This window comes from Hydra vulgaris, chromosome 05 (genome assembly GCF_038396675.1).
Source record: "Hydra vulgaris chromosome 05, alternate assembly HydraT2T_AEP".
Taxonomy (NCBI): Eukaryota; Metazoa; Cnidaria; class Hydrozoa; order Anthoathecata; family Hydridae; genus Hydra; species Hydra vulgaris.
Window position 1 is genome coordinate 43,971,629 of NC_088924.1, and position 11,914 is coordinate 43,983,542.

General features: G+C 26.6%; 1 protein-coding gene across 1 annotated transcript; it reads left to right on the forward strand.

Moving 5' to 3' along the window:
* The first annotated feature begins 8,824 nt into the window (after nucleotides 1-8,824).
* LOC136080404 (uncharacterized) lies at nucleotides 8,825-10,352 on the forward strand. Its single transcript, XM_065797021.1, has 2 exons — nucleotides 8,825-9,298; nucleotides 10,218-10,352. Exons 1-2 carry the CDS (start codon nucleotides 8,825-8,827, stop codon nucleotides 10,350-10,352), a joined length of 609 nt encoding a protein of 202 aa, XP_065653093.1.
* Nucleotides 10,353-11,914: the final 1,562 nt, after the last annotated feature.

Here is an 11,914-nt window from a genome sequence, read left to right on the forward strand (position 1 = left end):
TATATACATATATATATATATATATATATGTTTATATATATATATATATATATATATATATATATATATATATTTATATATATGTAAGTATATATTTATTTTGCAAATAGTTTTTGTTTTCTTTAGCAGTATGTATATATTAGCCCTCGGCATTAGAAAAACTGAGGTCGCATACTATCGACCTCGAACTGTTTCAGCTTGGCAATATTTATTGACACAAAGAGGTTATCATAAAACATAGAAATAAGGTTGGCGCTTTTTTGCTGACCTTAAACACAGTTGTTAATGCTGACATTTGATATATATATATATATATATATATATATATATATATATATATATATATATATATATATATATATATATATATATATATATATGTATATATATATATATATATATATATATATATATATATATATATAAACATTCTATGATTTTCTTTGATTTTCTGGTTTTTCAAGTTAAAATGTAAAATTGATTTAATTTTTATCAAAATTTTCCCATATTTTATAAGCAATATTTACGAAAACATAAATTGACTTTTAATAAACTTTAATTTTTTTCAGTTTTAGTTCGGTTTTTGTGGAGATTAGATAAACATGAATTTATATATTTGGAACTAAAACTTTGTGTTTATTGTGCTTTTGTATATAGGTTTCATATTCTTTTTTTTCGATCTCATTAGCCTAAATATTGTTCTGCACTTATTAGCTATCGTTAGTAGTGATTTTTTAAAACTGTAAACAGTTTTTTTTTATTGTCGCACAGAATTTCAAACAACTAGCTAAGCAAGCTTTACATTATTTTTTAGAGCAGTTGGAAAGAACTGAAGTGCTTTTTAGTAACTTCAATATACTTTATTGTTATTTTTGTTGGGTAATATGTTGTTTAGAAGGGTTAATAATAACGACTTTTTTCAAAACAGTAAAACTGATACCGATTGGGGTAAGTTTACTACATAGTTTTAATTTTATTTGGAACTTTATATATTTAACATAAAAAAAATTAAGACTGTTATACGTTTACATTTTAGTATCTTTTATACTTTTCTGTACTTGTAGCCATAATTCCTTTTAGAAAAAGTCAAAAAAATAATAAAAAAACTTCTGTTGGAAGTCGCAAGAAAAAAAGAGATCATGCTTCTCTAATTTTCTTAGTTTAAACAGTTATGTATCTCTTTAAAAAGGTATTTAAATGTATATATTAAAATTGTTAAATTTGTTATTAAATTGTCTCATTATTTTTATTACTTTAGATTGAAATGTACTAAAATCTTTTTTTTTTATAAACATCTTAAGATCATTTGGAAATCTTGAAAATTTAATAAAATTGGTTCAATTTTTATTTATTAGTTTTTTACCTTTTTGTAAACTTTTTTGTTTTGGTAAATCTTTTTGAACAGTTGTTAAACTAATGAATTAAATTTTCAAGGTTTATATCACTCCTAAAGTTATTGCATTTATATTTTTAGCTTTACATTTGCATTGATTTTATAGCTGTTTTAAATAGTTTAAATAAATTATTTTATAGATAAGAAACAAAATAAAATTACAAACTTTGCTTTTTCTTTTTTACTAGCAGTAAGCAACCTGTAATACGGGTTAGTAATAAATGAATAAAATTTTAGTTTTATTTAAAAGAGTATATATTTATTGATCAAAATTACAATTACTGCTCTTAGTTAAGCTGGAGGCTTTGTTATTTTTTTTTATCATCAAATTTAAAATGGTATATATTTTTGTATAATTTAAAATTATCTTTATTTAATTAATTTTTTTTTTTAATTTGTTTTTAAATATCAGTAATTTATATAAGTTACTTGTTTTTTCCTTTTGTTCACTTTAAGTAATAGTAAGTAACTTAATAGAAAAGATTGCAATTTCAAAGTTTCTTTTACACTCATTTGTGACTAAAGTAGTAATATTGCTGGTAATATGTTTCATAATAGTAAAACTGAAATGGATGATGATGGGCTTAAAGAAGTCATTATTGTAAATGTTACTAAGCGACTGCAAAATAATTGTAATCAAAATAAGAGAAATAGGGCTAGGCGAGATGAAGTAATTCGTTATCGAAATGAGAGAAATAGAGCTAGGTGAGATGAAATTCATTTGAACCCTAATAAGAATAATGTACGAAATGCTATGTGACAAAGTAGAATGCATTGTATAGCAACAAGTAATATTATTCCAGATAATAATTGTTAAGGAGAAAAGAACCAGATCTGTTAACATCGTGGTGCTAAAAAATTTCCTGATAAAAGTTATTTTCTATGTTGCCATAATGGAAAGGTAGTTTACCTTCTCGTTCACCATTTCCGTAAGCTTAACAAGATTTATTTACAGGAAATTATATAGATCATAATTCCAATATGAATTTTCTAAAATATATTAGAACTATAATGCCTGTCTTTCTTTTGCTTCTTTTACAGCTAATCTGGTTCAACCTTTGAATCGTGAGCCACCATGCTTTAGAATATGTGGTCAAGTTTTTTATCGTATAGGTAATCTTCGGCCAGATGAAGATATTCCTCCAACATATTGTCATCTGTATATCTTCGACCCACTTGCAGCAGTAAACTTTAGAATGCAAAAATATGACAATGATCTTTGCTTATGTGATTTAACGTTTCATTTGCATACTATAGCAAGTGAAGAAAACCCATTTGCACTTGCATTTAAAAGCACGACTGAAATAGAAGATGAAGAAACTCGTCAAGCAGCTATAATGGGTTGTTTAATCTCAGTTGTAAAAATGTCTTTACTTGAAGGGCAAGATAGATGTTGCTATAACCTAACTTCGCGCAGTGAAGTTGCAGTTGTATTTGTTGGTGAAGATGGTGCACCACCTGCTTCCAGGGAAACTATTATTTACCCAAGAGGTCATCCTCTTAAAACTATATCAAGTATATCTTCCAACTAAAACCTATGGTTTATCCTCTTTTTTCCCAAGAGATGATGCTGGTTGGCATAATCAATTAATTCACAGCCCTGAACATGCTACGTTGGTTAGAAATCATGTTACTCAATCTCAGTATTGCAATAATAGACTTTCAGTAGAACAATTTTTTTCTTTGACCTTTTATGGCAGGAAACTGTTTTACCAATATGCTGTTTAATGTATATGTCAAAAATTGAAGACCAGCGCCTTGCTTTTATCAGAAATAACCAAAACAAACGAGAAACGAGCAGTAAGATGCTTTACATGAACATATAAACAACCTTGGAACTGATCATAATGTTAAACCAGGGCGTGTAGTGGTTTTGCCATCAACTTATGTAGGAAGTTCTTGAGCTTTAAAAGAAAACTTTGAAGATACAATGGCTATAACTAAAAAATTATAAATATACCGATAAACCAGATCTTTTTATTACTTTTTCCTACAATCCAAAATGGCGCGAGATAACTGAAAATTTGTATCCAGGTCAGACCGCAATTGATAGACCTGACCTAATAACTCGAGTATTCAAACTCAAATTAAGTAACCTCCTAAATGATATTTTTAAACATGGTGTATTAGGAAAAGTTGTAACCTATGTTCAGGTTAACGAAATTCAAAAGTGTGGTTTGCCACATGTTCAAATTTTACTTCATTTTGCAAATGATGATAAGCTTGAGACTGCACAGGATATCAATAATTTATTATCTGCTGAAATTCCAGATCCGATTGTAAATCCTTAACTTTATGACATTGTTAAAACTTGTATGATTCATGGTCCATGTGGTATAATGAATCCAAATTCGCCCTGCATGATAGATGGAGTATACAGCAAAAAATATCTTGAAGAATTTAATGCCAACACAGTAGCAGTTCATAATGGTTATCCGCGTTACAGGCGTTGTGACAATGGCTTGGTTATCAATATTAAAAGCAACAGTTTAGATAACCGTTGGGTTGTACCTTACAATCCTTGATTATGAATGAAATATCAAGCCCATATTAATGTTGAAGCTGGCACGTCCGTAAAGGCTGTTAAATATTTGTACAAGTACTTATACAAAGGACATGACTGCGCAAGTATTCCCAGTCGGCAAATTTAGTTGTAAATGCGCATTAGAAACTCGTTTAAATACGTATCAATGTGGTATGTATGTTAGCTATTTTATCGTATCGAACACGCATTAGAAATACGCATTAGATCCGTATAAAGACAGGTATACAATACGACGCCTACTGAGTATCAGACTCGCATTTGAAACTCTTGTAAACACGTATAAAACACGATAACCAAAGAATATTCAATACGATACTTTCCTGGTATTACATGCGCATTTAAAACTTTCCAGAATACGCACTATTTACGAATATGTGTTAGCCATTTCATCGTGTCAAGCGCGCATTAAAAATAGACATCAGATGCGTATAAAGACAGGTATACAATACGGCGCCTACTGAGTATCAAACTCGCATTTAAACACGCATAAAACACGATAACCAGAGAATATTCAATACAATTTTATTAACTAATATGAATTCATAACATAATAATAATGACTAGCGGTAAGCAACCCGTAATACTGGTTATGAGTTATTAAATCATTAATAACAACAAAAACACATTAATAACTTGATACATTATCTAAAATATTAAATACAAATTTATCTATATATATTTTAACTTTGACTCCGTATCAGCAACGTCAATGCTTATAGGTAACGACATAAAGACCGCATTAACATTAGTTGAGTTCTTTTTAAAATCTGTCACAACACAAGTACCAGAAAAGGAAAGTCAAGTATGGCCTGGGAATACCTAAAAAAAGACATGAAAAAAAAATTACAATTTTTAATTACAAAAGTACTATTTGCATTTTATTATTAGTAGAATTAGGATAATAATAACGGAAAATATATGAACCTGTCATTTCGAAAAGGGCACAAGTCCATTTACCAAAACTTTTCAAAATCAACAAAAACATGACTTTTATTGAAATAATGTCTAGGTTACTAAAGAAATAAAACATAGAAGTAGATAAATAAAGAACTTATGTATTTTTTATTTTTTTATAAAAAAACATAAATCAAGCAGAAATTTTTAATTCAAACTTATAAACTAACTGCTAAAAATTTTGGACTTATATCCTTTTCGAAATGGCAGGTTGATATATTCTGTCTACAGAATAATTTAAAAAGATTATTAAAAGGCTGGACAACACAATGTATACATTGATACTATAGTAACGCTGGCAAATAACACCACAACTTAATAAGATATTTTATTAACCTAAATACTTGGACTAAAAAGATTTTATTTATTACAATACTTGAACAATCGAAGGACAATTATAGTTTAACAATTTGAGCAACTATATCATAAAATAGCAAGCAACTCGTAAATAATTTCTTTTAAATGGTCATTATCATTTGTGGTATTAAGAAATACGTAAGAACTCAGTAATGACATAAGTTTTATTAAATCTCTCTCTTATCTAAGAGAGAGAGAGAGAGAGAGAAAGTGCTTCCAAAGCAGTATGCTAACAAATGTAAAAAAGCACAGAATAAATAGTAGTAACTGGTTTTATTATGTTACCAGTAAACAAAATTATTTTTACCTTGGTTAAAAGCTAATTTCCAGCATTTCTTAATTAAGCTCTTTCTAAGTAAATTTCAAATGATACTAAATTTACAAAATGAAAACCATGTTTCAACAGTTAGCTAACTAATCAAAAGATGACAAAAGGAAAACAAACTAAAAAAAAAATGAAAAAAAGAAGATAATTATGATGGAAATTATAAAAAAAAAAAATTATTTAGATTTAAAAGTGTTAATTGTTACTATAAATAGTTAAACTCATACTTTGCTTTATTCTGAAGTGTCTAAAATAAAATAAAATTAACAGACATTAACACTACTTGACACTAAATTTTGTCAAGTAAGATTTCTGCACGCCGTGTTGCATTTCTTACATTTCAACAACGATAAATTTCATCCTGCCTAGAGTTTTTTTTTCATTTGAAAACTATTTTCAAGTTGCCTATTAGCATTTTACATTAATAACTTCGTTGAGCCTAATACTATCTGTTTCAATTTCACTGTTATCATTAAACATATTACCAGTAATCTTACTATTGTTACAATTGAATAAATGAACGTAAAAGAATCTTACAAATTGTGATCTTTTCTCATCAAAGACTTTATTTAAACTTAAGATTTATTGAAATCCATATCTTTTTATATGTTTATATACATGAGTTGTTTATCAAAAATATTAAACAATATTTATTTACATCAATTATTTTTTATTTAACAAAGAATCTACAATGCACAAAATACCTTAATGAACAAAAGTAATAAATGCACAATCTTGTATAAAAAATTGAAGCAATGTCAGTCAGTATATTTTACTCTAAAGTATATATATATATATAAATATATATATATACATATATATATATATATATATATATATATATATATATATATATATATATATATATATATATATATATAATATATATATATATATATATAAATATACTGAAATATAGGCAGATTTAAGTTTATAAACTTTCGTGTCAACAAATTACAGTCAGTTTTCCATGTTAAATACACAAAATATATATCTAATATAATAAATATCAAATATCAAATAAATATATAAAATAAAACAATATAAAATAAAAACAAAATAGTAAACTTACTCAAACTAGTATCAGTTACACCATGTGAAGTAACTAAAAAACACTTCAGTTCTTTTCAATCATTCTAAAAAATAACTTTTAGCTCTTTCCAAAAGCACTAAATAATAAAACAAAACTTGCTTAGCTGAGTTGCCTAGTTTTTAAGAATCTGAAAACAGATAAGTAAAAAACCAAGAACAAACAAACATTTATTTGTTATATCTGATAGAGATAAGATGTATATATCTGATAGAGATAAGATGTCATGGTAAGAGAGTAGTAGTTGTTAAATATTGTTATTTCTTGTTAGCTTTTAGAAAACAAATCATGTTGGTACTTCATGGTTCTAAAAATTCAAATTGAAATATAAATAAAATGTATATACGGCAAAATGATTTTTCTTGAGTGGCTTTTAGTGAATGATTAAAAGCAGTGAGTTTCAATAATATAACCACTTATAATTTTTAACAATAGACACCAACATAAAGGTAAGCCAAATGTAACAACATTAGTAACATAAATAACAAATTTACGCAAAATCTTGCTCAACACGTTTGCCAAGTCACACACTTTGAAAACATGGTAACAACATAATATAAACATATATAATAACTATAAAACACAATACATTTATTTAACTTTATATAACATATATAAACACCTCATATAATATTTATATACACAATATATACATTTTATACTATTTTAATGACACATTTATAAAACAATTACATAACACATGTTAGCACATACATATATTTTTCAAAAACGTTTTAACTTTGAACATAATATAAACATATATGCAAACTTTAAATATATATAACTTGAATTGCGCAAACGAAAAATTTAAAAATAACATGAAAAAATCTAAAAAGATTCATATATATATCCATATATAAAAACAAATATCTCGTAATAAAATATCAAATTATAACAATATTTAATTTAAATCAAATACTTACTGAATAAAGAGCAAAAAACCGATAGGAGAACTGCAATCCTTATAACAAAATTTAACGTTTAGCAACAATAAAATGTCAGTGTTGGCTCGTAGTTTTAATTTATTTTTCTAAATTTTTTAAAACAGTACAAAAAAAAGGTAATAGCATAACAGAAATGTTAATAAAATAATAATCAACATAATATAATAAGCAAGGTATGAAATGATAGGATTTATAATATATTTGAATTATATTAATTTAGGACTTCAAAAAAATTAAATAAATTTAAAAGTAGTAATAACATTTTTATGATAAAGTTTTAGTAACTTTTTAAGTACAAAAAAGTACTGTAACTGTATTAGAGATATGCCATACTGCTTTAGCAGTACGATTTCTCAACTTTTCATGTATTCCTGATTATTCCTTTTTATTCCAGACAAACATTTTACTAAATTTCTCAAGAGAAAACTATTTAATTTAAATTTTGCTTTCACAATTTCAGTTTAAGCATGCGCTTTAAAGCAAAGATTTTCGATTTTCCGTTACATGTTGATATTTGATCAAGATCGGGTACGATATCGTATCTAATTTAGATCAAATATTAAATAATACGTATTTTTGATAAATAAGTGGTATTAAACTCGAATTCGAAACTTAAATCTAAATGTGTATTTTTCTGGTATCAACGGCGGTATGTTATACGTGATCAATATTCCTAGTATTTACAATACTAGATAAGCCGACTGGGTTGTAATAAACGAACAAATTAATCATAATGAAGTAAACCCTTTTTTAGATTGTCGCTAAGTTAGTGCGCCTGACGCATTGTGGCGAATATTCGAGTAATCAAATGTCACACACTATTTTCCGCCCTAAGGTTCATCTTCCTGAGAATCATATAGTGTATTTTAGAGGAGCAGAACAAGTGGCTTTAGATCGCGCTGCTCAACGTGATACACATCTTACAGCATGGTTTAATTTAAATTCTGAAAATGAAAAAGCCCAATGTTATTCATATGTAGACATTCCTTATCACTTTGTTTTTAATGATAAACTTTGTAAATGAAAGGTTAGACAAAGGGCTGGTAATAAGGTGATAGTAAGAATGTATCAATTAATCCAACCGGAGAATTGTTTTTTTTTTGAGTGCTACTTTTGGAAGCAAAAGGAGCAACATCTTGGGAGAATGTGCGTAATGTTAATGGTATTGTCTTTGAAACGTTTCGTGAAGCATGTATTTTGAAAGGTTTGTTGCAAGATGACACTTAACATGTATGCCAAAGCAAATAGACAGTTGTTTTCAATTATTTTGACCTTTTGTGAACCTAACAATCCTTCACATCTCTGGAATACATACAAAGCTTATATGATGGAAGATTTCCTTCACCACTCAGTCCCATTTCTAATAGCTAAACAAGCTACTCTTCATCAAATTGAAAAGATCATTAATCTAAATGGTAAAACGCAGGCTGATTACAATCTGCCTGCTATCGATGAGTTAATAAGTTTAAATCTAGAAAATTTTAATGAAAATGATCACCAATCTATTGACGAAGCCAATCAAATGAAACTGTTGCTTAATGTGAATCAATTAAATGTATGTAATGCTATCCTTGCTGGACTGAATGAGCAACCAAGTGTGAAAAATCAACATTCTAGATTGCTTTTCATGGATGGACCAGCTAGTAGTGGAAAAACCTTTACGTATAATTACTTGGTTGCTGAAACCTTAGTAGGGGCTTTAAATATGCTACAGCCCACCATGCTACTAACCCACAACTCTATAGGACATTTTTAAGACAATTTAGATTGCATGGACTGGCGTAGCAGCAACTCTTCTTACAAATGGATCTACATTGCATGGCTTAATCAAACTTCCTGTTATATTTGTGCAATACGAAGAATATATTCATTTCGTTTATTATTCGTTTTTTTTTCTTTTAACGAAAAAGTCATACGCTATAAAATTAAAACATTTTAAAATGTTTTCACTTTTTTATTGTTTACATATATTGACTGAAAAATGGGAAGAGCATGCCAGAAAAGCTGTGTCATTAACTGACAATTGGCAGAACATGCGAGGAGTGTTGCTACATTGACTGAGGGTTTTTTATGTGCGTGTGTGTGTGTGTGTGCGTGCGTAAGTGTTTGTTTAAATAGGTTGAAAGATATAAGACTAATTTTACTCTGTTTTCTTTATAACTCATCTTATTAGAATATTTTAACTAAAAAAGTTTGAAATTGTGTGACAATTTTAAAATCAACCTTTTTAAAATAATTTTAATTTTTGTTTTCAGTTTTTATTAGTAGTTTTATTAAAGGTTAACTATTAATGATTATTGCTATAATTATATAATATAATATTATATCAACTCATAATATAATAGCTAATAATACAAACTTATAATATGATAACTAACTAATAATGATGATTATTATTTTTTTAATTTTTATTGATTTTTTTTATTTGTTTATCAAATTTTATTTTATTAGATTATTTTTGTGTCTAAATTTATATGAACTTTAAAAATTGTACTACTAAAATTGTACTTAAAGAGTACTAAAATTGTAAATTTGTATTTAAAAGTTGTACTTCTAAAATAGTATACTCATGCTATTAGTGATTTATTTAAATAATATTATATTTTGAGACCATACGTTCTCAAGAAGGATGCAAAACATCTACTGGGACACCATACTGGAAGAGTCAGGAAGTTATCAATGCAGGTGTTCATGATATGGAATATAAAAAGAAAGCGTGTGTATGGTATTCTTTGAACGTTTGAAATTTATTGCTATTAGTTTAATCAGTGCAAAGACTAAATATTTATTCTTAGGATTTTGTTCACTCCTGAACTGTTGGCAAAAAAATATGTTATAAATTTTTTTAATTTTGTATGAGTAGTTGAGACATGAAAAAAATTGGAATTAACTCAAAATTTAATTAAATAAATTATATAAAAATATTTAAATGGAATTTACCCTTTTTAATTTTAATTAGAGTGATTACTTTTATTCTACTTTATTCCAGCGAAATGATGAAAAAAATATTTAAACAATTTTTCAAGATGCTTCTTTATATTTTGATGTTGCCTTTGTGTTGTGGATTAAGTTTGCTTTTCATTTCAAACCTTGGCCTTGATTAAATATGCAGGATCACAAGAGATTTTAGCCACAAAAAAAATGCTTTTTGTTAAAATTTTGACAGCGTTTTACTCTAAATCTGTTGTGCTAGATTTAGGGTCGTCGAGTTATTTTTATTTTTTACATCAAACATTCAAAAAAGTTAGTACTTAATATAAAATATTTAAGAGACTACTTTTATAGTAATACATACATATATATATATATATATGTATATGTTAATATATTTATGTTAATATATACATAAATATATATATATATATATATATATGTATATATATATATATATATATATATATATATATATATATATATATATATATATATATATATATATATATATATATATATATATATATATATATATGTTTATATGTTTATATATGTCTAAGTATATTTATATACATATATAGAGCTTCAAAGTATAAACAAGACATGTTTTCGCTACTGGGTAATGCTCTAAAAACTTTTATTCGTCTAGTTTCCTTGCACATTAATGTTATGAAACTTCCCTCATATGCTCAATTGAATTAAGGTACGGTTATGGTGCGGGCCAATCCAAGGCCTCAAAATTATTTTTAGCAAACCGTTCCTTAGATTTTTGGAATGGAACGATTTTTCTTGACTTGATTAATTAAGTTAGTATAAAAATTGTTGAAAGACTTATTTTTGCGACTCCCGTCCATCTATTGTGGCTGTTGTTCTAATCAAGTAATAATTTTGCATGTTATGTTAGATACTAAATTATGAGGAATATTAGTCTCTTGCTGCACCTGACAATAAGATTTATCCTGATTGACTAGATCGACCGCAGAGTTTCTAAAAACAGCAGTCTAGTGATGTATACATCAAGACGTGTTACTTAAAAATAACACTTGTTATGCAGTTTCATCAATTGAATATAAATTTGCTAAAAAACTTCCGTGAATTTTATATCAAATTAATTAAACTTACCTAAATATCGCCTGTTCAATTTTTTTACAAGCCTATTTAATACTCCATTAAACATGATGCCCACATAAACATGATGCTGCTTAAAAAAAAAGAAATAGGCAAAGACGAATAAACAACATACTGTAAATTTAATATTATATTTTAATCTTAAATAAGAGCATTCACACATATATCTTAATTTTAAATGAATGCATTCACAAGTATTTACGTGAAAGATATAGTTCTCTTTGTAAACATAGCTATTCTTTAC